This window comes from Caenorhabditis elegans, chromosome II, assembly GCF_000002985.6.
Source record: "Caenorhabditis elegans chromosome II".
NCBI classification, from domain to species: domain Eukaryota; kingdom Metazoa; phylum Nematoda; class Chromadorea; order Rhabditida; family Rhabditidae; genus Caenorhabditis; species Caenorhabditis elegans.
In genome coordinates, this window is record NC_003280.10 from 14,953,578 (window position 1) to 14,980,803 (window position 27,226).

The 27,226-nt window shown below is 33.4% G+C and overlaps 5 protein-coding genes and 2 non-coding genes across 9 annotated transcripts; 3 read left to right on the forward strand and 4 right to left on the reverse strand.

The window, feature by feature from the left end:
* Positions 1-274: 274 nt before the first annotated feature.
* On the reverse strand, positions 275-4,636 carry Y53F4B.1 (Protein kinase domain-containing protein). The gene is made up of 11 exons (NM_064684.4): positions 4,478-4,636; positions 4,117-4,165; positions 3,392-3,729; positions 2,495-2,598; positions 2,296-2,449; positions 2,022-2,099; positions 1,803-1,957; positions 1,413-1,547; positions 991-1,092; positions 780-891; positions 275-730 (listed from the first exon to the last, which is right to left on the reverse strand). The coding sequence occupies exons 1-11, from the start codon at positions 4,610-4,612 to the stop codon at positions 701-703; spliced, it is 1,392 nt and encodes a 463-aa protein (NP_497085.2). The 5' UTR covers positions 4,613-4,636; the 3' UTR covers positions 275-700.
* Y53F4B.57 lies at positions 1,715-1,791 on the reverse strand. The gene has a single exon (NR_051930.1). It is a non-coding gene; the product is annotated as an Unclassified non-coding RNA Y53F4B.57 (non-coding RNA).
* On the forward strand, positions 1,715-1,791 carry Y53F4B.53. Its single transcript, NR_051929.1, has one exon. It is a non-coding gene; the product is annotated as an Unclassified non-coding RNA Y53F4B.53 (non-coding RNA).
* A 1,312-nt stretch (positions 4,637-5,948) lies between the features above and the next one.
* Positions 5,949-10,531, reverse strand: elo-9 (Elongation of very long chain fatty acids protein). The gene is made up of 5 exons (NM_064685.3): positions 10,295-10,531; positions 9,791-9,892; positions 9,086-9,273; positions 6,463-6,668; positions 5,949-6,376 (listed from the first exon to the last, which is right to left on the reverse strand). The coding sequence occupies exons 1-5, from the start codon at positions 10,522-10,524 to the stop codon at positions 6,242-6,244; spliced, it is 861 nt and encodes a 286-aa protein (NP_497086.1). The 5' UTR covers positions 10,525-10,531; the 3' UTR covers positions 5,949-6,241.
* A 4,524-nt stretch (positions 10,532-15,055) lies between these two features.
* On the reverse strand, positions 15,056-15,777 carry pole-4 (Transcription factor CBF/NF-Y/archaeal histone domain-containing protein). Its single transcript, NM_064686.5, has 3 exons — positions 15,571-15,777; positions 15,430-15,514; positions 15,056-15,380 (listed from the first exon to the last, which is right to left on the reverse strand). The coding sequence occupies exons 1-3, from the start codon at positions 15,766-15,768 to the stop codon at positions 15,124-15,126; spliced, it is 540 nt and encodes a 179-aa protein (NP_497087.1). The 5' UTR covers positions 15,769-15,777; the 3' UTR covers positions 15,056-15,123.
* Positions 15,778-16,039: 262 nt separating this feature from the next.
* Positions 16,040-23,428, forward strand: nsun-5 (26S rRNA (cytosine-C(5))-methyltransferase nsun-5; the record flags this gene model as incomplete). 3 transcript variants are annotated; one of them, NM_001381672.1, is made up of 7 exons in its annotated part: positions 16,040-16,172; positions 18,572-18,874; positions 19,819-20,076; positions 20,908-21,023; positions 21,209-21,347; positions 22,125-22,241; positions 23,037-23,428. In NM_001381672.1, the coding sequence occupies 5 exons, from the start codon at positions 19,876-19,878 to the stop codon at positions 23,319-23,321; spliced, it is 858 nt and encodes a 285-aa protein (NP_001366973.1). The 3 variants fall into 3 exon arrangements, with proteins under 3 accessions (NP_001366973.1, NP_001366974.1, NP_001293548.1); NM_001381671.1 differs by having other exon boundaries at positions 16,071-16,172; positions 23,037-23,321; NM_001306619.3 differs by lacking the exon at positions 16,040-16,172 and having other exon boundaries at positions 18,662-18,874; positions 23,037-23,321.
* metl-2 (tRNA N(3)-methylcytidine methyltransferase) lies at positions 16,323-18,080 on the forward strand. Its single transcript, NM_001047362.5, has 2 exons — positions 16,323-16,677; positions 16,752-18,080. Exons 1-2 carry the CDS (start codon positions 16,333-16,335, stop codon positions 17,340-17,342), a joined length of 936 nt encoding a protein of 311 aa, NP_001040827.1. The 5' UTR covers positions 16,323-16,332; the 3' UTR covers positions 17,343-18,080.
* Positions 23,429-27,226: the final 3,798 nt, after the last annotated feature.

The window sequence follows — 27,226 nt, forward strand, 5'->3', positions numbered from 1 at the left end:
TTTAGGTTTAACCCATCAAAAACAATTGAAAAGTGGCAAAAATGGCATTTTATCGCAAAAAATCACAATTTTGAAACTTTTCTAAAATGGTTAATTTTGTAGTTAGATGACACAAATTGATCTCCAATTCCTGAAAAATTGATTTTTTTTTTCAATTTCCAGTGGTTTCGAACGTTTTTAGAAAAATTATTTTTTTTGCCCAAAAAAAAAGGACTGTCATTAGATGGCTGAAAAAAATATGGGCAAAAATAAAAAGTTGTGTAATTTTGTTGAAAACGGGTAATTTATGTATGGAGAATTCAGAAAATCTAAGCTTGAACCATCAAAACTATAATAAAGTGGCAAAAATGACAATTTATGGCAAAAAATCACAATTTTGAAACTTCTCTAAAATGGTTATTTTTAAAGTTAGAGGACTCAAAACTAATTTGCATACACAACAAAACTGCCCTTTTTCAATTTTCAAAGGTTTCGAACGTTTTCAGAGAAATTGTTTTTTTTTGCCAAAAAAAAAATGCAAAAATGACAATTTATGGCAAAAAATCACTATTTTGAAACTCCTCTAAAATGGTCAATTTTATAGTTAGAGGACTCAAAATTGATCTACAAACACTAAAAAGTTGCCTTATTTCAATTTCCAGTGATGTCGAAAAATAAAAATTATGCAAAAAAACACATTAACAATAATTTAAAAATCCAATCATTTCCTTTTCCGCACCAATTTTGTTATCTGAAAATAACTATTTGTAAAATTCTGTTTTAGAAAAAAATCGATTTACTTTTGAACGAATAGAATTCCTTGCTTGAACAAAAAATTTCCACACAGAATTTTTCCGCATCACACTGTAGCCAGGATGGGAAATACCTCCGGTTAAGAATGGTTTACGTGTTCTGAAATTTAAAAAAATTCAAATTTTTTTTTTCTATCTCGGAATAGTTAGTTTACAAAAAAAAAATTGTAGTGCGTTTCACTTTTTCCTAGGCACCCACTCATCTCCTGTGTACAGCTGATTTTCCACGTAGTTTGTTTTTTCGAATCCGTCGTTTCGAAATTTACGGGATGCGGAAGGGGACGCAAGTGGTGTGTCGGCTCTGAAATTATTTATTGATTTTTTTTCGAATTAAAAAAGTTGTTTTAAAAAATGCAATGCACTTCAAACGCAGATTCAGGGGTAATTTTTTGTCGGCAAATTGGCAAATCGTTTTCCCATTCTGTACAGTTTTTTTTTAATTCTTTGAAACTTTGATACATTTTAATTCTTGTATTTTTTCTAAATAAAATGTATTTGCTAAAAAATATTAAAAAATTTAAACTCAAATTTCGCGCCACTTTTTTAAGCTGCAAATGAACATTTTTAATTATTTTCAAATATTTTAATCAGTTCAATCTTCAGTACTAAACAGACACTTACATAAACATTTGATTCACAATTGGTCCGCCCAAATAGGCTGCTGACGTCACACTGATATCCTGATTGGAGCCCGAAGTTTCTGATAGGGAGATGCAAGTCGACGTGGTCGTTGTGCGTCGGTGTACTGATATTTTTCTGGAAATTTTGAAAGTTCTATACAATTTTTACAACTTTTTGAATTTTAATATTTTTTTATTTTTTCCCAGAATTTTTATTAATTTTTTTCACGGTTTTTGTGCATTTTTTCCCTTTTTCTGAATTCTTCTGGAATTTCTTTGTTTTCCCATCCTCCCCCGCCCATTCTAAGCCTAAGCCTAAGCCCAAGCCTAAGCCTAAGCCCAAGCCTAAGCCTAAGCCCAAGCCTAAGCCTAAGCCTAAATTCCAGAATACCTCGGAATCCTGTAATGATCCAAAAACTCTTCGCGCTCATTATTCGCTTCTAATCGGCGTGTATCCGTGCCACGTAGACTTAAGTAATGAGTATGGCGACTATTCAATTTTGATAGAAGCTGCTTAAAAGTAGGTCGGCTCTCTTGGGTATTGTTCTGAAAAAATTTATTTAATTGGGGTGGTAAAGTTAGCAACTCGGAATTCCAAAAAAAAACTCACAAGACACCACTCAATAGTCTCACAAATCGAATTTGACTTGCACCCACTCATATCATACTTTTTGTTATTGTACATTTTCTGCAAAAAAATAATTGCTTGCCTGCCTAGTCTACCTACTCTACCTGCCTACCTACCTAGCCTACCTACCTAGTCTACCTACCTCTACCTACCTTGCCAAAGTACACATAAACGTTTCAACAAGTTATTTGTGCGGAAAAATAATAATTTTCAGAATAGAAGGTAGGCAGGCACGTAGGCAGCGGCAATCGCTTACCAAAAATGCTCTCTGTCCCACTGCACAGTCGTCTTCAGTCGGTCCACCAATCACCAAAACTAGCATGAGATGTCCAAATGAGTAGACCTCAGATTTTTCGGTATAAATTCCGCGGATGGTTTCCGGAGCCGAGAATTCTCGGGTTCCTCCGTTGCTGAAATTTTTTTAATTTTTTTAAAAACGAGGAAAAAAAACATACTATAATCGTTTATCCTTGTGTTCGTAAGACATTCCGAAGTCGCAAATTTTTAGGGACAGATGCTCCAAGTGTACCCCATTGCAGATGGTACATAGGGAATATGTCTGAATTATTTTTCTATGATAGCAATTCTGAGAGATCGTATCTTTCAAATTCCCGCCAAACTTTTTAGGAAAAAAATTACAGTTTGCACCACGGGTGGGCGGCACCTGCAGTTCGGAAAAATCGGAAAACCGAATTCCGACAATTTGCCGATTTGCCGATTTGTTGGCGATTTTCATTTTCGGCAAATTGGTGGTTTGCCGAGTTTGCCAAAAATGTTCTATTCCAAAAATTTGCAGATTTGCCGATTTACCGGCGATTTACATTTTCAGGATCATGCCGGTTTGCCGATTTGCCGGAAATTTTCTATTCTGGCAATTTGTCGATTTGCCGTGTGCCGGATATCAACTTGCCGGAAGTTTTTAAAGGATTTTTTATAAGACGGAAACATTTCAAACTGTGCCTTTTTGAAATGTTTTTCCCGTTTTCTTTTAAAAAATGTTTTCAATTTTTGGAAATTGCCAGTTTGCCGAATTTGCTGAACATTTGAAAAACGGCAATTCGCCGACTTTGCAGTTTGCCGAAAACTCTCAACTTCGGCAATTGCAGAATTTGCCGTTTGCCAGAAATGTTTTTTTTCGGGAAAGGAATTTTTCGGTTTTCATAACCTTCGCGTCATAACAGAGTAAAAAAATACATAGAAACCTTGAGTTTTTTGCCGAAATTATTGGGGAAAAGTTAAAATTTTGATTTCCCGCTAATTTTTTTGCCAAAATCCAGAGCTTTTTGATTCATCTCAAATTTTTGTTAAAATTTTGGAAAAGTAAATACTTAAAGCTATTACAGTACACTTACCGTATTCCGTATTTTAACATTCTCATAAATCCCCTCAACACAACAACACGGCCTCTCTTTCACCAATACATTCTTCGCCTTGACATCGCCGTGATAATATGTCACGTTAAGTTCGCAAAGTGTTCTCGTTAAATCGTGGCACCATTTGAATATTCGAAGCGTCTCGAATTTAACTTTACACTCATCTAGTTGAAATACCAATTCCGAGAGATTCGGTCCTGCGCAGTATTCCATGATCATTCCACGGAAGGGAAGGGTCTCGCAGATTCCGTAAATACGGACAACATTCTCGCAGTTGTTCAGAGCAGCCACAACTCGAGCTTCTCGGCGAATGTTTTCTAAATTATTTGGAATAGCATAAATCTTAGGATCTTAAATATTGTTGTAAAAATTTTCAAGTTTTCTTTAGATATACAGTTTAAGAAAGTGGTGATTTTTTTCTACTAATTTTATATTTTATTTTCGTTATAAAAATTTGTATTTAAAAATTCTATCCTACAGTTATGCTCGCAATTATTCAAAAAAAAACAATTTTTTTTGGAAATTTGGCAATTTACCCAAAAAAAAAAATTTAACCGAAAATTTTGAACAATCGAAAAAAAGTTGAAATTTTTTCTTAAGCCGCAAAAAAATTATCTACAACATAGATAATTCAGTTAGACCGGTTTTTCAGTATTATTTATATTTCAAAGTAAGTAAATATTTTTAATTTCAAATCAACTCACCTCTTTCTTTATCCGTGTATTCTTTTATAGAACGTTTTAGAACTGCGTCCTGAAAAAACTATTATTAGTTTTTTTTTTTTAATTTGAATTCCTAGTCAATTTTTCAGGAGTTATCAATTTTTTCTTGGGAAAAATATCTTAAGATTTTACAAATGATATTTAAAATTTCAGCGATGAATAAAGTTAATTCAAAAAAATTGAAATGAATTGGGGTAATAATAAAGCGGGAATTTAAAATTAATTTTGTCCTTTAATCTTTTAATTTGATGAAAAAAATTATCAAAAGTTTCGAAGAAAAATCTATAGTTTTTTACAGTTATTTTTTGGTTACTTTAAAGCAAAACCCCAATAAAAAACTCACATGGCCCTTATAAAAAACATGAAACACGTCGGCATAACTTCCATCTCCAAGCTTAAATTGTTGCACATTATCCCATTTGATATCCAAATCGTCTGTTTTAATATCAGTCAGCTCCACGGAGCTCAGAGGAAGCATTTGACTGAAAATGGAATTTGGGTGTGGAGGAAATGATTGGAGAGGGTACCAGAAACAAATGTGTAGTGTCTAGTGGGAGAAGGAGGTGGGCAGGCTGATAAGAACAGGAAGTATTGATTTTTGAGTGAAAATTTGACTCAGCTGTGAGCATCGGGGGTGTGCTGCAAATTTTCCAAATTTGCCGTTTGAGGTCGGCAACTTTGCCAACAAAAAAATTTGCCAAATTTGCCGAGCTCGGCAAATTTCGAAATTCGAAGCACACCACTGGTGAGCTGGATTTTTTTCCAAAAAAAGAAATAATTCATATGTACGGAGCCAATTTAAATTTTCTCTGTGTAAAAGTAATTTAGCAATTAAAAACAGTTGATCATTTTGAAACGCTGTTTTTTTTTAATTTTAGTAAACGGAAGATTGGAAACAATAAATTCATATAGTTTTAAAACTTTTAAAAACAATTTAAAATTCACTAGGGCATCCATGGAAAGCAAGTGAGGTTTATGGGCCTGACGCTTGCCTAAAATTTAAAAAAAGTAAAAGTTTATAATGTCTAAAACTAATGTTATACCAAATTGGAATACTAAAACAAATAATTGAAAAAGAATTAACAAAACTAGATTGCAAAACGTGTGCTCTTTTTCATTGTTTTAGTAAAAAAAATTTCAAATTTGTAGAGTTGTAAAAGTTAAAAAAAACGTTATACAGAATCAGAAGACTATAGCAAAACAACAAAAATAAATTTTTCAAAATATTATTCCTTCAAAAAAATGACTAAGCTTCGTATAATGTTCGCTGAAAATTTTTGGAAAATGATTTGGAAAAAAAATTAATGTTGTATCTTTATTAATCTCGCAATTGTTAATAACAATGTTATTATTTATTTACGAGGATATTAAGAAGAAAAGTTAAAAGTTAAAAGTGGCCAACCGCTTAGTAGCCTGCCGTTGGCACTACAAATGTTTCTCACTCACATTAGCACCCTAAACAGGGAGGGGAGAGCCACAGTGTAAATGGGAAGACTCTAGGTCACTGTGCACCGTCATACAGGCAACATTAATCTAACTATCGATATTTTGGTGTTGTGCAAGATCTCACAACATTTACTATTATTATTTTTTTTTTTTTTCTATTTTTTCGTTATTTCTTATACTCTAGCAAAACCTAATTAAAATATTTTAAATTTGTTCGATTTCAGTCGGCTATAAAATGTCGGAAAATAATTTGTTATGCTATCATGCGGAAGGAAAACCTGCACTATCTAGTAATTTTATTGCCCGCTGTCAATGGTTATCAGTGGTATTGTAATTGATAATTTGATTCATCCTGTTGTAGTGAATGTTTTATTACATAGCATATAAACGTGAAAAATACAATATTTTTCATGGTTAACTTTGAAAGCTTATATCTGGGTTATTTTTTGTATTTTTTTTTCAAAAAAATAACAACTGACCTGACAAAATATTTGTCATCTCTTTTTCTATATACTTCTCTAGTTGAAACTTTTTTTGAGAACCGAGATATAAGCTGTAAAAGTGCAAGACTAAAAGTAGTAACTGAATGTATAATTAAAAAAAAACAAAACTGATGACTCGTATTTTGAAGTGTAGCTTTTTGAAAAAAATGAATAATAAATTAATCCTTCTTCACATCGGGTTTCTTGTCCTTTTTTACCAAATATGCATTGTTGAAGAAACTGGAGAATAGCACCAGGAATGAGGCGTAGATTCCGAAGCTCAACGCCAGATTGTCGTAGGATTGTTGGCACATCTGGAAAAATTGAAAATTCATAATTTTTAAAACAATATTGACAGTCAAAATTTGTAGAAAAAATTAAAGCTAGTTTTTCAACAAACCTCTCCATTAAGCTTCAAATAAAGCACAATGCAAGAAATGCTGACACCAATGAGCATTTGAAGAGTTTGAAGGAATGTAACAGTCATTGAAACGATTTTGGGAAGACGATAGCCGATTGATGTTATTGCGTAGTATGTATACATTATTGAATGCACCAAATAGTTCATAAAAATAAACCAGCGTCCTGGAGCTGTGAGTTCGATTGCTGAAAAAAATGAGAACATTTTTTGAAAATGGTTTAAAATTGAAAAATCATTTGAAACGATTTTTGAGCCAAACCCTAGAATTTGTTATTTATCCTAGATTCATCCTATTTATCCTTGCTCTTAGAGCATCGAAAAATGTGATTTTTTGTAGTAAAAACTAGAATTTTTAGCTTCTGGAGTTTAAAATAGTCTTTAAATTTGAAAAAAAAATTCTTAGTTTTGTCGATTTTTCAAAATATTTGTGGAGCTGCTCCGAAATCGTTAATTAAGAATTTCGCCTTTAAATTTACTTTACAACGCACAAGAAAATGAGATTTTCTGAGCAAGAGCTTAAAACTTTCATAACTATTTGTACACTTCCGTGCTCGAAAATTTCAAAATCCCTTTTATTTTTGTCTTTTTCCATTTCCTTCGCACCTAGCTTTTTTTAAATTAAACATTCTAGGCGCCTTTAATATTTTACGACACTTTTCGGAGTTTGTTTCCGGAGTTTGTAGCCTAATTTCTCATCTTTCCCGGTTGCTATGGATATTTTGAACTTGATCTTTCGAGACTTACTAAAAACTGAAACTCTTTAGCATTTCGAAAGCAATCCCAATTTCAAACTACAAACTTTCTAGGCTTGACAATTCTCCCGAAGATCAAGATCAAAATTCAATCAAGAAATCACTTATTTTTGGAATGTAGAACAGATAGATAGGTGATCAATGTAAACATGATAAGGTGGGTGGATCAGCTTGTTAAACTAGAGTCATTGAAAAAAGAATCCACTAGAACGAAATGTTTTGGTGGTTTTTGATTATTAATCCTACTATCGTAATTTCCTCCACTTTAAAGGCACACGTTGTTACTCTGAGTGGGTCTTGGCACGATCTCAAACACAGTTTATATATAATAGTTTCCTACAGTAACCCAGCAATTTTGTATATGTCAGAGTTGACTGCAAAGAATTTTTCCAGCAAATCGGCAACCGGCAATTTCCCGATTCGCCCAATTTGTCGACAAAAAAAGAACATCCATTTCTGCTCTCATGCCTCCGGTTCCAGAACCGTCCCCTGGACTACAACACACCGTTGTAGTGTTTCTTTGGCTCTTCCTACATCAGACCCCCCTCACAGACGTTTCTATTTGATATTTGACCAGTCACCATTGTCGCCTGATTTTGTTTGTCTTTCCCCAAGGCTTCTGCTTGTTTCCCTTACGTTATGCGTGTATGTTAAGGAAATCAAAATACTAGTCCTTTTCTTTTTATGCTGTCTATGTCGTCATAGATAGATGGATTACGGGATGGTAAGAATAGTGAGACATTTCTCAAAAAAAATTGCAAAATCATTTGAAACGATTTTTTCCGGCAAACCGGCAAATCGGTAAATCTGCCGAAATTGAAAATTTCCGGCAAATCGGCAAATCGGCAAAATAACGAAATTTAAATTTCCGGCAAATCATCAACTCGGCAATTTGCCGATTTGCCAAACTTGCAAATAAACTAGAAAAAAACAAATAAACTAGAGTACAAATAAACTAGAAATTCCATTTGAGTTCTAGATATTTTTTTGAAAATTTTCATAAAGTTTGAAGTCCCCACTGAAAAAAATATCAGAAAATTCGGCAACTCTACACTAATATTTCAAATCCCCAAAGCTTTCGCTTTAATTTCCACCCATTTCTAATTAATAATAAGTTCCAATCATCTGCCGTTCCTAGACACTCTTTTCAATAAACTGGAAGTCTCTATATATGTATACTTTGATCGAATATGCCTTTCTCCGAACATACACTTATGTTCATTTTCTTTACAACACCCCTTTGCATCCTTAGATAAAAGCCATAAGGTTTTGCTAATCCCTCTATTTCTCTGCATGTTGCCGTACTATCTTATTCAATCTGAACATTATGATGAATAAAGAAATTGAACGAGTGGTGGTGGGATAAGGATGGGAAACCAGTCTATTCGAGGATCAGACTTAGTACGCAACAAATTGAATGAGGAAGGAAATCTCAAAGTTCAATTAATTTAAAAGATAGAAAGCATAGATTAAAACGTAGAGAAAATTCGGAAAAAAATTCGTTTTTCAAAATTCTAAAAACTACATTTTCTCTTGAGTTATTCAAGCTTGAAGTTGGTGGCCTAGGAAACCCCACATTTGGATCTCTAGGCTGCCAAAGATCAAGTAACCCAAAATTTCAGAAAACCTTGAGGGGAAACCCCAAATTATAGAAAACTCGATAATAAATACACTGGCTTTAGTAGATTTCAAAAATATTATAATAGTTTTCTGCAAAGTTATAAAGGTTTGTAGTTGATGGCCTAGGAAAATCTAAATTTGAATTGTAAAAAAATGTGAGATGGCCCGGCCATACTTGAAAATAACAATTTGGTCGCCTAACTTTTTTCAAACAAAATTTTTTTACTCACCAGCATGCCAAGAAAGGATCAGAACAACAGCGTGATGATACCAGTGAAGGAATATAACCGGCCGTTTCCTCAGCACCAAGAACATCGTGTCCCCAAACTCGGCGATTTTCGATAGAGCGAACATGCATGCCCAGAATGCGGACGGTGAACGTGGATTTACAGCCAGGCAGATCGAATCGATGAAGCCTCTGGAATTTGATACATTTTTTAGCTTGCCCCGATATTTTTCGTGATATTTTTTCGAAAATTCTCTAGTTTACAGAACTGATGAATCATTTCTATTTGAGCATAAACTGATAAGAGTTATACAGTTTTTATTTGAATTACAGTTAAAGGTCATCCAGAACAACACCGCTTCCCCCATAACTTTTTTGTCAGAAATTTTTAAATAAAAGTGTTTCCCATAAAAATGAGATTTCTATCACCTGGTTTTTCGTGAGAATTTCAATATAAATAAACTTCTCACGCTCGTAGATCAGAAAGAATAAAAGTTATAAAAAGTTTGGTAACTAATACCAAAATATAGCAAATTTAAAACTGATAATTTTGTTAGTGATCAACTTTTTATAAGTGTTGTAGAGATAAAACGGCTTTAATAAGACATAATTTAATTTTTTTGAGAATCCTATTCAAATGTAGTCAATTACTAAAATGTAGAATATTTTACGTTCTATAATAGGAACTTTTCGAAAAAAAAATACTTACCTTCTGAAAACAGCATCGTAGAATTCGATTCCAAATCTCCATGTACCCATAATACTGAACACTGCCAAAAAACCGTTCCATGCTAGTAAAAGAGGTCGCATGCTGAAAATACAAAGTATAGAAAAAATTATTCAAAATAAAGTTTCCCATGTTTGATTTAAAAGTTTTTAATTACTCCAACTTCCAAATTCCTAGGCCATCAATTTTTTATTAGGTTTGAGTCATGGTTTTGCACATTTAAAACCTATTTGAATTTTTATGGCCTAGAAAATCTAGATCTGAGAATTCCAGGCCACCAACTTTAAAGGATCATCTTGCCGAAACTCGACCAAAATGTTTTTTTCAAAATTTTAAAAATTAATTAATGATTCATGTCCAGATTCGGCGTATTTAATTTTTGATGGCTTAGAAATCCAAATTTAAAAATCCTAGGCCACCAATTTCAAGAGCCTATAACTAGCCTTAAAACCATAATTTTGAAATTTTGCAGAAAAACACCCCTACCTTTTAGGTTTCCGTGACTCCATATATCTCTGTAATAAATTTGTCGCAATAATATAAGCAGCTGATAAGTACACCGACTTAAACCAGTGATTTTTGAAAAACGTGTGCATTGTCAAATCGTCCCACCATGACTCGATGAGCAACGTGGAATCGTACTCGAATGGGGAATAGATGATGGTCTCATTGTTTCCTGTCCAAACTTTGAATCGTTCGGACACTTCGGCCGACATTCTACTACTGCAACAATAAATACTGGTATAGTTAGTTTGTGAAGAGATAAGATAACGGGGCGGAGTATACATGATTTGGTAATTTGTGACGTAATGCCTGTTGGGGAATTTTTTTGAGGAACTAAGACAAAGGAAAATTTTTAAAATATTTACTATTGTGTAGTAAAATAATTTTAAATCAAAATTTAAATATTTTTCGAAGAAAATTTTTTGAGGAAGGTTTGCAAATAAATTTTATTTTAAAATATTTCGTAAAAAGTTTTGAATATATTTTTTTTTCAAAATTTGCAAGAAATAATTTACATAAAATTTAATGGGCTTTTTCATAAATTTTTTAAAGCTTATTTTTTTACAAAAAGCACCTAAAAATTTATAATTGTTGGAAATAGTTCCCTGAATTTATGAATTAAAAAACAGTACATGCGGATCAAAATTAAAATATTTTTCGAAAATTGGAGAAAAATTCCGAAAGTGCAAAAAAATTGGTTTTTAATAATTTTTGCACAATCTTAATTTTTTAGAAACAGTTTTTAGAATTTTTCAATTAAATAACTTTTATAAATTTTTCTTTTTTTTGAGGTTTTCTAGTTTTAAATTTTTTCAGTGTTAATTTCCCAATAAATTAAGAAAATATTTTCCGAAAACTTGAAACAAAAACTCAAACTCCACAAAAATTGATTTTTAATAAATTTCAACTTTTCTAGACAAAAGTTGCCTATTTCTAAAAAATGGAACAAATTCAAAAAAATTCTAGTTTTGAAAAAATGTCTGTTTTTTTTTAATAAAAAAATATTTCAAATTAATTGCAATCCAAATTTTTCGGATTTCCGAAAAAAATTTTAAGGAAAGGAAAAGCCATTTCAAAATTAATTTCAACGAAACTACCTAATTGCGAACAGAAACCACAAATTGATTTTAGTACTTATCAGCCCATTTATTCTACCCATTTTATACATTTATCACCATATAGTTTCAGTTACAAGCACATAAAAAGTGATAACAACTGTTCAAATAAAAAAGGTCGTGTCCTCCTCCCCCCCCCTCTGAAACTTTTCTCTAGGTTGATGTGGCGTGAACACGGAAAAAAAATTAGAAAAATTTGGAGAAAGTGGGTCGAAAGGTGATTGTTATGGAAATTAGGAGGTGAATTTGCATGGCGGTCGAGAAATTAACATGTAGCTTGTTCGTGGGTGTTAATGTTAGCGAGAAATTGTGAATTGATATAGAGTTAGGCAGAAAATTCAAAAAAAAGAAGTTTTGTTGGCAAATTCGGCAAAATGGCAAATTGCCGGTTTGTCGATTTGTCGGAAATATTTGATTCCGGCAATTTGCCGGTTTGCCGTTTGCCGGATATCAATTTTCCGGAAGTTTTTAGATGGATTTTTTATACATAAGACGGAAACATTCATAGGATACAATTTTGCCGATTAAAATTGAAAATCTGAAATAAAAAAAATGTGCGAAACAACAATTTGTCAAAATATTCCGGGAATTGCCGATTTTCCGATTTGTCGAAAATTTCCATTCCGGCAATTTGCAAAAATTTTCAGTTCCACCAATTTGCAAAAATTTTCAATTCCGGCAATTTGCAAAAATTTTCAATTCCGGCAATTTGCAAAAATGTTCAATTACAGCAATTTGCCGGTTTGCCGACTTGTCGGAAAAATTGTTTGCCGACCACTACAGGTACAAAGGTTTCGAAAAACTTGTTTCTGAAAAAACTGTCATAACTCTAAAGCTATATGAGTTATTTTAAAAAAATTTTACTAAAAAATATTGCGCATGAAATTTTCCATATTTCGTAGGCTGGCAACTTTTTGATTGCATTATTAGTTATCCAAATACAGAAATTTGAATTTTTCCAAGTTAGCCAAAAAAAAATTAAAAATTCCTAGCGTCTCATATAAAAGATATACATAGATCCGGTAATGAAACTAGTACCAAGAAAAATTAGATATTCCCATAAAAGATGGCGATAATAAAACGAATTTATCCGTAGCAGCATTAAGAAAGGGGGGAGGGCATTCCGTAAATTCGCCTCTTCTTCCCAAAAAAGACGCTTCTCTCTCGAACCAGTCGTCAAGGTGGCCAAGTGAATGGCAATAGGCACCGCCCATCAACTATGTACACCTTTCTCTTTTTCCCCTCCAACTATATGAAAAGTACAAAGGGGAAAAAGAGTTTGTGAGCCGGTGGAGGCGCAGAGATGACAACTTTACGGGAGGAATTACTTACCGTTTTTGTTCAATGTTCACATTATTATACGGATTAGTTTGTATTTGAAAATGTCCATTTGGTTTTGAGTTAACCTAAGTTCGAGTAAGTTTATTCTAGATTTTTGGAAACTTGCGCAGAAAATTCTCCAAAGAATGGCTCAGTGGGATTGAACTCAAATTCGTACTATTAGTTTTTTTTAGAGTTTGCTCAAACTTATCGAGGAGCAAAAAAGGGAATTTTCCAGCTTTTCAGGTGTGGCTCAGTGGGATTCTCCAGGTCTGACAATCTCAACACCGTGGTTCGAACCCACCCTAATGCAATTAATTTTCTTCCGATGTGATCAGGCTTATCACAAATTCAAAATATCGAATTATCGATTTTCTAGCTTTTTTGGGTTTGGCTCAGTCGGATTTTCCGGGTCTCACAATCTCAACACCGTGGTTCAAGCCCACCCTTAATGTAATTATTTTTCTTACGGTTTGATAAAGCTTATCACAATTTCAAACTATCAAATTATCGATTTTCCAGCTTTTTCGGGAATGGTGCAGTGGGATTTTCAAGAAATTATAATTTTGACACCGGGGTTCGAGCCCCCACGGTGGCAATTTTTTTGCTGACTGAAACTTGCTCACCTAACTGTGTTTAAACACTGAATTTTTTAAAATACTAGTTCTCATTTCTATTAGTTTTTATGAAAAACTAACTTAGAGATAAAAACACGTATGATTCAGTATAAGGCAGGGAGAGGCAGGCGGAGGTCGCCTTAAGGTCAGGCAGGCAGGTACTTTAACGCCTACATGGAAGCCTTACTTACTACAAAGGCGAAACAAAAAAAAGAATGAAAGAAAAAAGAACGTAAAATACTTAAAAAGCACTTTACGCAGGGAAAAATTTCTCGGATGGCAGAAAGTACTGTGTGGGAGAGAGCCGCGATCTTTGTCAATATTTGGCTCCTTCTCTCGCCGTCTGCGTCTCCTACGTTCTACGAAAAGACTGTTCGGAAACTATACAACAAATAAAGAATTCGTAGTATTAAGGGACGCAAGGGAAGAGGAAATGTGTTCAGAATGTGGTGATAAGGCACGATGTAGATAGAATCAAAATATTGGGATGCGTCTCTTGCAAAAAAGAAAAAGATCGAACATCGTGAAAACATTTGAAAATTTCAGCAAAACTTCAGTCATGATCCATGAATTTACTAAATTAGCAGAATTGGAGAAATCAATGGAGAAAACAATAAAACACAAATCAACGTTGTTCACCAAATGGATAACATGATTTTTGACGAACACATTGTTGTATATTGTGTGTGTAGTTTGTAGTGTGGTATGTTTTTTTTTCAAACATGTATGTAGTGTGTAGATCAGGGGCAAATTGGCAATATGTCGGAATTAAAATTTCCGGCAAATCGCTAAACCAGCAAATTGCAGATTTGTCGAATTCGACAGAAAAACAACAAAAAAATTGCCAAAATTTTTTGGCAAATTGTGGTTTTGCACATTTTTTTTTGAAATTTCGGAATTTCAATTTCAATCGGCAAATTGACGGAATTTAAAATTTCCGGTAAATCGGCAGAAATTGGCCAATTTGCCGAATTTGCCGGAAAACAGCAATTGCGTTTTGCACTTTTTTTTTTGGAAATTTCAGAATTTCAATTTTAATCGGCAAAATTGTACGCATCCTATGAATTTTCCTACATCTATTTTGAAAAGTAAGCAAGTTCTATGAAAATATTTTTTTTAAAACGGAAACAAATGTTAAAAGCCCCTAATTGTTGGGTCTCGTTAGGTATTTGCGGCAAAACCGTAAATTCAAATGATTTCGCATGTTTTTTAAAAGTATTTTCGTTACTTAAAAAAAAAATTTTTTACTTAAAAAAATTGAGTCATTTCCAAATTACACGCGAAACCGGTCTCAACACGATAAATAAATACATTTTTGTTAAATGCAAAAGGGTGTGTGCCTTTAAATAGTACTGTATATTCAAACTTTTATTGCTTTGGAGTTTTATTGATTTTTTCATATTTTCAGGATTAATATGAATAAATATATTTTTAACTCATGAATATATCATAATTATAAATCAAAGAAAACTTTTTTAAAAATCGATTAAAATTCAACAGCGACGAAAGTTTGAAACTACAGTACTCTTTAAAGGCGCACATATTTTTCAAAAATTTGTCGCGTCGAGACCCGATACCGTATTTTTGGCGAAAAAAAAAATCAAAAATTGCTGTCCATTTCTAATTCCGAAGGACCTTCCTGAAAATTTATTTTCCCTGAAAAAAAAGTGACTAGACGAAGAAGAATAAATCGTTGATGTAAGTAAATTTATTCAAATAAAGAGAAAAAAATCAAAACTAAATACAAAAATATATAAAATCAAAATTGCTCGGCAAATTTATCTCTCGCGATTTCTTCATTTTCATCGATTTCGAGAACGGTCTCCGGAAGCTCTTCATCTTCTTCTTCTTCCACGTGGATCTCCTCTTCTTCCTCGATAATCGTTTCCTCCTCTACAACCGTCTCATCCTGACCGGAATTCGCATTCACTTTTCGCTTCTTTGGCTCCAACTTCGGCCACCCATCCAGAGCATCTTCCAGGAAAGCGAAGGCCCACGTCTTCTTGATAGCTTTATCTGCAAAAAATCGATTTTATTAGCTGAAATTTGAGTTTTTTCCACCAACCAATGTCCTTCGTCTGGACGGTTTTTCGTTTTTCCAGCGCTGCGTTCTGATTCGCCGCGTTGCTCAGCTCCTTGATGAAGAGCTCCTGGAAATTAAAAAAATATAATGAAAATTCGAAGAAAAAATGCGATTTTCTCTCACCGCCGCCTTCGCCATCAATTGCAGTGCCTCATTGTTGAGCATCTCGACGTCCGGATTCATTCTGACCACTTTTTTGACTCTTCCCAGTGGCAATTGCGATCGGACGAGCTCTTCGACGTGCTCCTCGATTTCTCGCACGTCCTCCTCGCTCATTTGCGCGATCGGAGCGGCTTTCTTGGTTTTCTTTCGCCAGGCCATGTTTTAAATCTGAAAAATATTCAAAATTAAGCAAATATTTGAAGAAAAACAATAGAAAATGCATTTTAAAATGCGAAAAATCAGAAAAAAAATAAATTTAAAAAATCAAATTTTCAATTTTTTCCGCTCTGGACGCAAACACCATCACGCGCAAAGGCAGACGAGAAAGTGCGCTCCATTGCAAAAAATATTTTTAATTCTTTTTTTCTAATGTTTCTTGCTTTTTTTCTCAATTTCATCTTGAAATATTGCTTTCCACTATTGAAAAATTATATTTTTTGTCGAAAACTATTCAAATTTAGATGGCAACCGATGCGCTGTACAACGAGGTCGCCGAAATTATCCGCTGCGTTTTGGCCAAGGAGAAAAGTGTGAGAAATGCGGTCTACGGGAGTTCGTATAAAGTTAGTTTAGCAGTTTTACGGAAAATCAATTCGTGGAAAGCAATATTTTATTATTTGCTCTGTTTCTTCTTTTGCTGTTGGATTTTCTTCCGTTTTATCTCGTTTTCTACCTCTCAAAATCCATTGTTTAAATTATTTTCCAATTCTCACAGGTAATAAAATGAAAGACGAGCCAATCATGGCCTGCGCCGAAGAGAATCCCGACGAAAAACCCAAATGCAACCCCTTCGGAACCCGATTTTTGACCGATGACACCAAAGTTTTCGAGCACAACGCATGGGACGACGTGGAATGGTCCCCAGAGCAACAGGAAGAAGCTCAGCGGATTGTGCAAGGTCAAAAGTCGATGAAGGTTGATGAGGAGAAGGCGATGCGGCTTTTAAGCACCCCAGCGGATCAATGGGATGCTTTTTATGCTCATAATGAGAATAGATTCTTCAAAGACAGGAATTGGCTGTTAAAAGAGTTCCCAGAGCTTAATGTGGAGGATGAGAGTAATTTACAGGTAATTTACAGGTAATTTGAGCATTAAATATTCAAAAAAAAAACATTAAAACATAAAAAAACCTTGATTTTCAGAAAGAAAAGATAGAAATACTGGAAGTTGGCTGTGGCGTCGGAAATACCACGTTCCCACTGCTCCAAGTGAACAATTCCAGCTCCCGGCTCATGCTGCACAGCTGTGATTATGCTCCAAACGCGATTCGAGTCCTGAAATCCCAGGACGCCTACGATCCGGAGAAAATGAACGCATTTGTGTGGGATATCACGCAACCGGCTTCCCAGGAGGCTCCAAACGTCGGATCTCTAGACTATATTGTGTGTATCTACGTGCTGTCGGCTATCCATCCGGATAATATCAAAAATGCTCTGAAAAATCTCGTCCGGCTGCTCAAACCCGGTGGAAGTCTGCTGCTCAAAGACTACGGGAGATACGATTTAACGCAGTTGCGATTCAAAAAAGATCGACTAATCGACGGAAATTTGTACTGCCGAGGAGACGGAACCCTGGTCTATTTCTTCGATATGGAAGAGTTGGAGACGCTGCTCGCCGAGCACGGGCTTCAGAAGAAAGTGATGCACGTGGATCGACGGCTCATTGTGAATCGAGCGAAACAAGTGAAAATGTACCGGCAGTGGATTCAGGGCAAATTTTTGAAGTCTTGTTAATTGATTTTTTTTTGTTTTTTTTTTTATTGAAATTGTTGTTTTTAATCTAGAAAATCGGCTCGAAAACTCATTTTTCAGTGAAAAATAACTAAAAATTGTGAAATTTTGTCTCGAAAAAGGCAAAAATTCAATTTTTCTAGTAAAAACTGATCGAATTTCAAATTTCCAATTGAAAATTGGATTTTTCGAATTTTTTTTTGGTGAAAAAGGTGCAAAATTTGTGAAATTTTGGCTCAAAAATAGGCGAAAATTCAATTTTTCTACTAAAAACTGATCAAATTCGATTTTCCCATTGAAAATTGGATTTTTCGAATTTTTTTTTGGTGAAAAAGTCCAAAATTTCAGAAATTTTGGCTCAAAAATGTCCGAAAAATTCTATTTTTCACTATTTTTCGAGTAAAAACTGATCGATATCGAATTTTCCACTAAAAATCCGGTTTTTCGTTGGATTTTTCGAATTTTTTGGTGAAAAAGGTTCAAATTTTGGCTAAAAAATGATGGAATTTCAGTTTAATTTCCCGGATTTTCCCGTTTTTACAGAATTTTCCCACTAAAAATCTGATTTTCTGTTGAATTTTTATCATTTTTGGTCAAAAAAATCGATTTTTCTCTTTAAAATTTCACTTTTCTCTCCAATTTTCTAGTTTTTACTCCATTTTTCAGTATTTTTATTCTGAAAATTTCGAATTCGAGCCGATTTTGTCCAATTTTCCACATTCTTGCTGCAATAAATTGTTCTTTTTTAAAGAAAAAGTCTAAGCATTTCGTGCACAACCCCTGCCTGTTTTGAAGGCGGCCTACGCCTAGTTGATAGGCAGACAGGCACCTGAGGCGTGTCTGCCTACCACAAAATCACTCCAAATGTCGTTGCGAGACCCACCGCAAGGGAAATCAGAGCGTGTTCCTTTAAACTTGTCCCAATTTTTTAAACATAAGCGCGTAGGTCAAGGTGATATATATCAGCGCCTAGGCGGCAGGCAGGCACCTATGCCTAGACGTTCCTACCACAGAAACACTCCAAGTGTCGCTGCGAGACCCACCACGAGGAAAACCGCATGTCCCTTTAAACTTGACCTAATTTTTCGAACAGATAAGCGTACGACCTGCCTGCCTTCAAAGCCTAGGCGACAGGCAGGCACCTAGGCCTGAGACGTGCTTGCCTACCAGCGTTCCAAGAGAATAAAACAGCATGTCCCTTTAAACTTGACCTAATTTTTTGAATTTTCCAGAACAAAAAGGCGCTTCTCCGACTTTCGTGTGAATCGCTCAAATTTCGGCCGGTTTTCGATGAAATTCTACAAGATAAGGAGCTAAAATCGATGAAACGCGATGCGAATATCGGTGGATCCGTCGAGCTGCTCTATGTGCTCATGTATGAGACACTTGTTGGCTCCGGATTGACCAGATGCTCTCAGGAGTTGAAATCTGTAATTTCAAGGAGAATTCAGAGGATTAAGGAGGTGGAGCACGCGATGCAAGACGAGGGAAGAGGAATTAAGGCGATGAAAGAAGCGGACGATGGAATGAAAAAGGTGCTTTGAGATGGAAATTTTAAATTTCCCGCTAGAAATTGACTGAAATTTCGAGAAAAACCCCGAAAATCTGAATGAATTTCGAAAAAATCGAATAAACAGTTTAAATTAACTGAAAATTTGAATTTCTCGCTGAAAATGACTGAATTTTCGAGAAAAAAAAAATTGAAAACCTGAAAAACCTGAATACATCCAAAAAAAATCAAACTTTTTTATAAAGAATTTTTTTAACGAAAAAAAAACCGGAAAAAGCCTGAAAATCTGCAAAAATTCGAATAAATCGAATAAAAAACTATTAAATTTCGAAAAAAAATTCCGAAAAAATCTGAAAAAAACGGAAAATAATTTTTGGAAAAAAATCGAAAAAAAATCCGAAAAAAAACCTGAAAAAAAACCGGAATACATCGAAAAAATAGGAAAAAATCCAAAAAAAAATCCGAAATTAAAAAAAAATTTAAAACCTGAAAATTTCGCGGAAATGGTGTCAAAAATGAAGGATGATGAGGTGTATGTGGATCCGCATGTCGAGAATTTGATTATTTTCGCGCCGAATATTCAGAAATTTTATGAATATTGGATGGTTGAGCAGAGATATTTGATTTTACAGGATAAGGTGAATTTTGATGGAAAAAATTCTGAATACATCCGAAAAATTTCGGAAAATTTTTTTTTTGAAAAAAATTCGAAAAAAAACCGAAAAAAAATCTGAAAACCTTTAAAAAAAAGCCGAAAAAAAAATCGAAAAAAAACTTTAAAAAATCGATTTAAAAATTGAAAAATTCTGAAAAAATTTCGAAAAAAATCCGTTGAAAAAATTGAAAACCTGAAAAAATTGGAATAAATCCGAAAAAATCGGGAAAAAATTTTTGAACTTTTTTTTTAACTGAAAAAAAATTCGAAAAAAAACTGATTTTTAAAACTAAATTCAACATTTTTTTTCGCAGATCCAAATCCCCCGATATGCGCGTATCAATACACTGAAATGGACTGCAGATGAAGCTATGAAGACTCTCGAAACCGAAAAATGGAAGATTCTCGGGACACTGAAACCCGAGAATTTCGCGGAAATGGTGACAAAAATGAAGGATGATGAGGTGTATGTGGATCCGCATGTCGAGAATTTGATTATTTTTGCGCCGAATATTCAGAATTTTTATGAATATTGGATGGTTGAGCAGAGATATTTGATTTTACAGGATAAGGTGAATTTTGATGGAAAAAATTTAAGTTTTCCAGTAAAATTCTGAATAAAAAGCTTAAAAAAATGTTTAAAAACGTAATTTTTAATCTAAAAAACAAAAAAAAATTAAATTAAATTTTCAAATTACACAGAAAAAACACCAGAATTTTTAAATTTTAAATAAACAATTTTAGGAAAAGATTACACAAATTAAAAAAAATTAATTTTTTGCAAATAGCTAGAAAAATCACATTTTTGTCTCGAAAATTCGAATTTTGTAATAGAAAAACTTGATAATTTCCCCAAAAAAAAAAGAGATTTTTTGAATAAAAAATACAAAATTAAACTTGAATTTTTTTTTATTTGAAATAATTTTTCCATTTAAAAATCCGAAAAAATTCAAGAAAAAAAATCTGAAAAGTCGGAAAATTCCGAAAAAACATCAAAAAAAAATTGAAAAAATCCGGAAAAAATTCGAGAAAAAATCCAAAAAAAAAAACCAAACAAATTCGAACACAACTGATAAATTTTCGTTTAAAAAATTAACAAATCTGAAAAAATCCGGAAAAAATTCGAGAAAAATTCGAGAAAAAAATCCGAAAAATTCGATAAAAAACCCAAAAATTCCGGAAAAAATCTAAAACCAATTCGGAGAAAATCCAAAAAAAAATTCGAAGAAGATCGGAAAAAAGTTCGTAAAACAAACTAATAAATTTCAATTTATAAAAAAAATCCAATAAATCTAAAAAGTTTGAACAAATTCGAAAAAAAAAGAAGAATTCCGAAATTATCAGAAAGAGAAAAAATAATTATCTGTTTCCTAAATTTCCAATAAAATTTTTCAAATTTTCAGGCTTCATGTCTCCCGGCCTTCCTGCTCAATCCACGTCCCGGCTCCCAAGTATTCGACACGTGTGCAGCTCCTGGAATGAAGACGAGCCATGCGGCGGCAATTATGGAGAATCAGGGGTACCTGAAATTTTTTCCCCATAAAAAAATCTGGAAAAATAAAGAAAACCGCAAAAATCTGAAAAGTCGGAAAATTTTGAAAAATTCCAAAAAAAAAATCTGAAAAAAATCCAAAATTTTCTAGAAAAAAACCTGAAAAATATTTTTTTTTGCAAAATCTAAAACTTCACAAAAAAAAATTCCAGAAAAGTATGGGCGATGGATCGTGCGGCGGACCGTGTAGCCACTATGAAGCAGCTCCTTGACGCCTCGAAAGTCGCAATCGCCAGCTCATTTTGTGGAGATTTTCTGAAAACTGACGTCACTGATAAGAAATTTTCAAAGGTTTGTTGCAGAAAAAAATATTCGAAAAATTTGGCTTTAAAAAATTAAATTCGAGCTTCAAATTTGGAAGCTTTCAAGTTTCATGAAAAAATATTTTTTTTTAAATTCAATTTTGTATCTAAAAATCGAAAAAAAATTCGACAAAATCTCAAATTCAGAAAATTCGTAAAAATCCGAATTGTTTTTATTAAAAATGTGAAAAATTGAAAATGAACCGAAAAACCCGGAAAAAAATTCGAAAACATTTTTTTAAAGTGAAACTCGAAAAAATCCGATTTTTTTACCCTGAAAAAGCCAAAAATAAATCGAAAAAAAATTTTTTTTAATCCAAAAAAAATCAGAAAAAATCAGGCAAAATCTGAGAAGTCAGAAAATTTTGAAAAAATTAGAAAAAATCCAGATTTTTTTCAAAATTAAAAAACCCAAAATTTTTTTGCACAATTCCAAAAAAAATCCGAAAAAAATTTGAAAAAAAACCAAAAAAAATGTTAGAATCCTTTTTAAAAAATCTTAAATAATTCGAATAAAAATCTTAAATGCCGGAAAATTTTGAAAAATTTCATAAAAATATGGAAAAAATTGAAAAAAAAATCCCAAATGTTTTTAACCTGAAAATACCAAAAATAAACAGAAAACCCGGTAAAATTTTTGTAAAATTTTGAAAAATTCAAGTGAAACTTTTTTTCCGATTTTTTATTACTTTTTCCAGTTTCCAAAGATTCTCATCAAATTTTCAATCAAAAATCCCCGATTTTTCTGAAATTCCTCAATTTTCAGGTCAAATTCGCGATTGTAGACCCTCCGTGCTCTGGATCAGGAATTGTTAAGCGAATGGATGAGATTACAGGAGGAAATGCGGAGAAGGAGCGCCTCGAGAAGCTTAAAAATTTGCAGGTGCACAAAAATTTGGATTTATTGAAAATGTGCTGGAAATGCTCTGAAAATTGTTTTAAAAAAAAAACCAAAAAATTGATTGAAAATGATGTATTTCCACAAAAATTTAAATTCCTCAAAATTTTCAAAAAAATTTATTTTTTTCGGAATTTTTTAGAAATAAATAAAAAAAACATTTTTTTACTATTTTTGAATTTATTTTTCAAAAAATTTGATTTTTTTAAATTAATTATTTTGAACGATTTATTTAAATATTAAAAAAACAAAAATATTCTGAAATTTCAGATGAATTTTTAAAATTTTCTGAAAATCCTAAAAATTTCAGGATTTTTCAAAAAATTAAATTCCAGCAAAATTTACAAATTCATTGGAAAAATAGAAAAAACTTTAAAAAATAAAAAAAATGCTGAGATTCCGGACGAATTTTTAACATTTTCTGGTCGAAAAAAATTCATTTTTTGAATTTATTTTAAATTAAATAAAAACCAGTTTTCCAGTAAAATTTTAAACAAAAACGTTATTTTTAATTGAAAAATATTTTTTTTTTAATTCATTAAATTTTCAGCTTACACAGAAAAACCACTAAATTTCGGAAATTTTAAATAAAAATTAATTTAAAATAATATTAATTTAATTTTAAAAATTATTAATGTTTTGCAAATAGCTTTAAAAAAATCATATTTTATCTAGAAAATTCAAAAAAAATTTCAAAAAAAGCAAAAAAAAATTTTTTTTTCTAAAACCTACAAAATTTCAGTTTTTTTTCAAAAAAATTTCTAACATCACATTTTTCAGGCAATGATCCTAAAGCACGCTCTGAAGCTTCCCGGCCTGAAACGAGCCGTCTACTCAACATGCTCTGTACACGAAGAAGAAAATGAGCAAGTTGTTGATGAAGTGCTCCTGGACACGTATGTCCGTCAAAATTATGTGCTCAAGAAGAATGTGCTCCCAGAATGGACATATCGCGGACTGAAGACCTATGAAGTTGGAGAACATTGTTTGAGAGCAAATCCGAAGGTCACACTTACCAATGGATTTTTTGTCGCTGTTTTTGAACGGGTCAAGAGCTCGGAATAATTTCATGGAATTGTGTTTTTTTTTGTTACTGAAATTGATATATTTGTTGAGTTATTGAGTTTTTGTTGTTGAAAATTGAAAATTAAATAAATATTGTTTTCGAAAAACCAGGATGTTGATTTTTTCAAAAATCAGTTTCGACAAAGGCTCATTTACATCAAATGTATCCAAGAATAATCTGAAAAATCTAAGAACCATATCGGTTTGATCTACAAAAAATGCTGGAATTTTTTGTCCAAAAATAATGTGACGTCAGCACGTTCTTAACCATGCGAAATCAGTTGAGAACTCTGCGTCTCTTCTCCCGCATTTTTTGTAGATCAACCGAAATGGGGCTTTCTGACACCACGAGCATTATACTCGTTATTTGAAAACTAACAAAACATTTTAAAAACTCCATGTCTAACACAATCTATATAGATCTTCCTTGTTCTTTCATTTCATCACGATACTTTAATATTTTAAAATAGTTCTTTTCCATCTGACCGTACATGTTCCTATTAAAGGTGGTGCAGTCGAGGTTTTTTTTATTGCTTAATTAGATTCGAAATTGTCGGGAAACATCAAACTTTATAATGAAATTTCGTGAAAACTTTTCAAAAAAAGTTATGGTGGCTCAAAAAATGACCTTAAATTAGTTAAAATTTGAAATTTGACCGATTTGTCAGCAGCTGGAAACAAACTTTTTTGAAATCCCCGTCCAATTTTTGTTTTCATCTTGATTTAGTTACATTTAAGGACAATGGATCACCTGATTTGGTACAATTTAATTGTTTCTGGCGATCACACCATCTTCAAATATGAATGCACTTTGTTGCAATTTGGCACGTCAATTTGGATAGCCAGATGTTCTATTGTATTAGGTTGGTCGAAAAGTCTTTGCAAAATTTTGATTTTTTTTTGGAAGTAGTATTTTTTCAAAGCGAACAAGATTCAATGGGTAATATATTTACCATTAATGCCTATGACTTCTTGCCAACACAACGGAAGTTGAACAGTACCCTCCGCCTAGAACTCCTGCGATTAGGAGGCAAAGAAGTCGTCCAACCCCGTTTCGACGACCTTTCGATCATTAAACTTCTGCCCGGCAAGGTGATTCTGGAGTGAGCGGAACAGATGGTAGTCAGTAGGAGCCAAGCCCGGCGAATACGATGGGTAAGACAAAATTTGGATTCCGACTGTCTGGAGCTTCTGGCGGGTCTTAAAAGTTGTATGCGGTCTTGCGTTGTCATGGAGCAGCAACAACTTTGATCCTCTAGGGCGATGTAATCGATGAGCATGGACCATCTTTTCCAATTAAATGCAGTATAGGCCAGCGTTGATTGTAGCAAAGTCTGGAAGAAGCTCTCTGGAAATGACACCCTTACTGTCCCGCCCAATTGAGAGAAGCACTTTTTTCCGTGAAGTTCTAATTTGAGGTCAGGTGTCGCGGTTTCCTCGACCGGGACCCACTCTTTTTTCCTGGTATGGCTAACATACAATACCCATTTATCATTTCCAGTAATGATATCCTTAACCCAGTCCGTTGTTCGTTTCCTAGTGAGCAGCGAAAGAGAGAGGTCACAAAACAATTTTTCTGAGAATCGGGCAAATTGTGAGGAGCGAGTTGACCGAACTTTTCTACCCTTCCGGTTTCGTGGAGATGGTTGATGATGGTTTTTTGGGGATGCTTGAGAGTCGCAGAAAGTTCGCGGTTCGTTGCTCTTGGATCATCTTCCAGGGCTCTCGAAATATCCTCGTCGATATTCAAACGAGAGCGATCTTATCTTGGTTTATCATCGAGATCGTAGTTCTTTTTCGTGAACTTTTCGAACCAAAACTTCATGGTATTATAGGTGACAGAGTTCTTGCCTAACACTGCACACATGTTACGACGAGCTTCGTTGCAATTGCAGATTTGGGGGAACTCGTACAGAAAAACCCATCGGAGGGCGTGACGTTCGGCGAGCAAATTCTCGGTCATTTTGAACAGCACCCAAAAGTTTTTTTTAAATATATTAAACATGCACATTACATACTATGCAAATAAAAAAACAGAATCAGAAAAAAATGAATTAACGCTGAGAAATGAAGAAAAGTACAAATTTTGCAAAGACTTTTCGACCAACCTAATATATTTTTCGATTTCTGCAAAGCTTTTGATAAAGTCTCTCATGACATACTTATTTCTAAAATCAAATCGCTTGGCATCAACCCCGTCTTTTGCAATTGGATATCCTGTTTTCTAAGCAATCGCACTTTCTCAGTCAAAATCAATTCCACAGTTTCCGCTAATGCCCTCCCCATCCCTTCCGGGGTCAGTTACAGGTCCCCTTCTTTTTATATTGTTTTTGAACGACCTACTCCTATCCATACCCCCTTCTATTCAATTTTCTTGTTTTGCTGACGATGTGAAAATATTCAGTCACGATCCAATTGAACTTCAAAGCACAATTGATCTCATTGTAGATTGGTCTATGAAAAATCAGTTACCGCTTGCTCCCACCAAAACGGCCCTACTCCACATAGGAACTCAAAACCCTAGGCTTAATTTCAATATTGACTCCCTACCCATCGTCCCCAGTTCCTCTGTTAGAGACCTCGGGCTTATCACCGACGATAAATTGTCATTCAAATCGCATATCAATAGAACCTCTTCCCTGGCACTTCTTAGGGCAAAACAGATCCTAAAATCCTTCCCCTCTGGCTCCATTAAATTCTATGTGAACCTGTTTAAAACGTATGTCTCACCAATTCTTGACTATGGGTCCCACATTTACTCCCCTCCCCCTCATTCAAAACTGTCAGGTGCATTAGAATCCGCTCTCAAATACTACTCAAGAATAATACTACAACGTAACAATATACAATACAAAGTATCGGAAACATCACATAGAAACACCTCAATAGTTTATTCACTTTCATATAAAAACCGCCTAAGCATTCTCAACATGGCCACAGCCCGCTCAACACGCTTAAAATCACAGCTTGTTCTCTTGTATAAAACTATAACAAGCGCTGTACATTTCCCAGATGCAAAAAGATTCATTTTGCATGTCAGATCTCAACGTCGGCCGATGCTCCTTTCTCTAGTCAATCCAAAGTCCAAAGGTTTCTTTTCTATTGTCGTTCCCCTTTGGAACAGTATAGTTCACAACGTATCAACATTCCTTTCCCCCTCCCAGTTTATGAACCTCATAAACCAACAAATCTCATTCTTTTAAATTTCTCGTTGATTTATCCTCTTCTGTCAAATAGTATTTACTTTTCATACTTAAGATGGACTCTGACGGGTCTTTCTTATTTTATGTGTTATTCGATTTTCCCCGTTGATTTTCTATGTATTACATTTTGTTACTATTTATCAAATTTCGAATAAACAAACAAACAAAACAAACAAACAACTTGAGTTTTGAATTTTTGACATTTTACTTTTAAAAAACCCAAAATTTTCGAATTTTCATTTTTTTTAAATCAAAAATTGATTTTTTTTTTTCGATTTTTCTTGAAAAATTAAAAATTTTTGGCATTTTCCTGAAAAAATCCAAACTTTTCGGATTTTTTTCAAAAAAAAGCTCAAAGATTTCTTTCTGAAAGAAATCGAAATTTTTCAATATTCCGGAATAAAAATTTTTAAAATAATCGAAAATGTTCGATTTTTCCTTAAAAACCATTTTTTTCGCAAAATTTGAAATTTTTTTCCTGAAAAAATCCAAATTTTTCCAATTTTTCCGAAAAAAGAGCTCAAAAATTAAAATTTCTGGATTTTCCCGAAAAAGACGATTTCTTGTTGGAAAAATCGAAAATTTTTAAATTTCCAGATTAAAAATCAAAAAAAATTGAAATTTTGGCTTTTTCCTCTTAAAAACTCCGAATTTTTCGAATTTTTCGTTTTTCAATGACACCCTTGGTCTGGGAATTTTAGG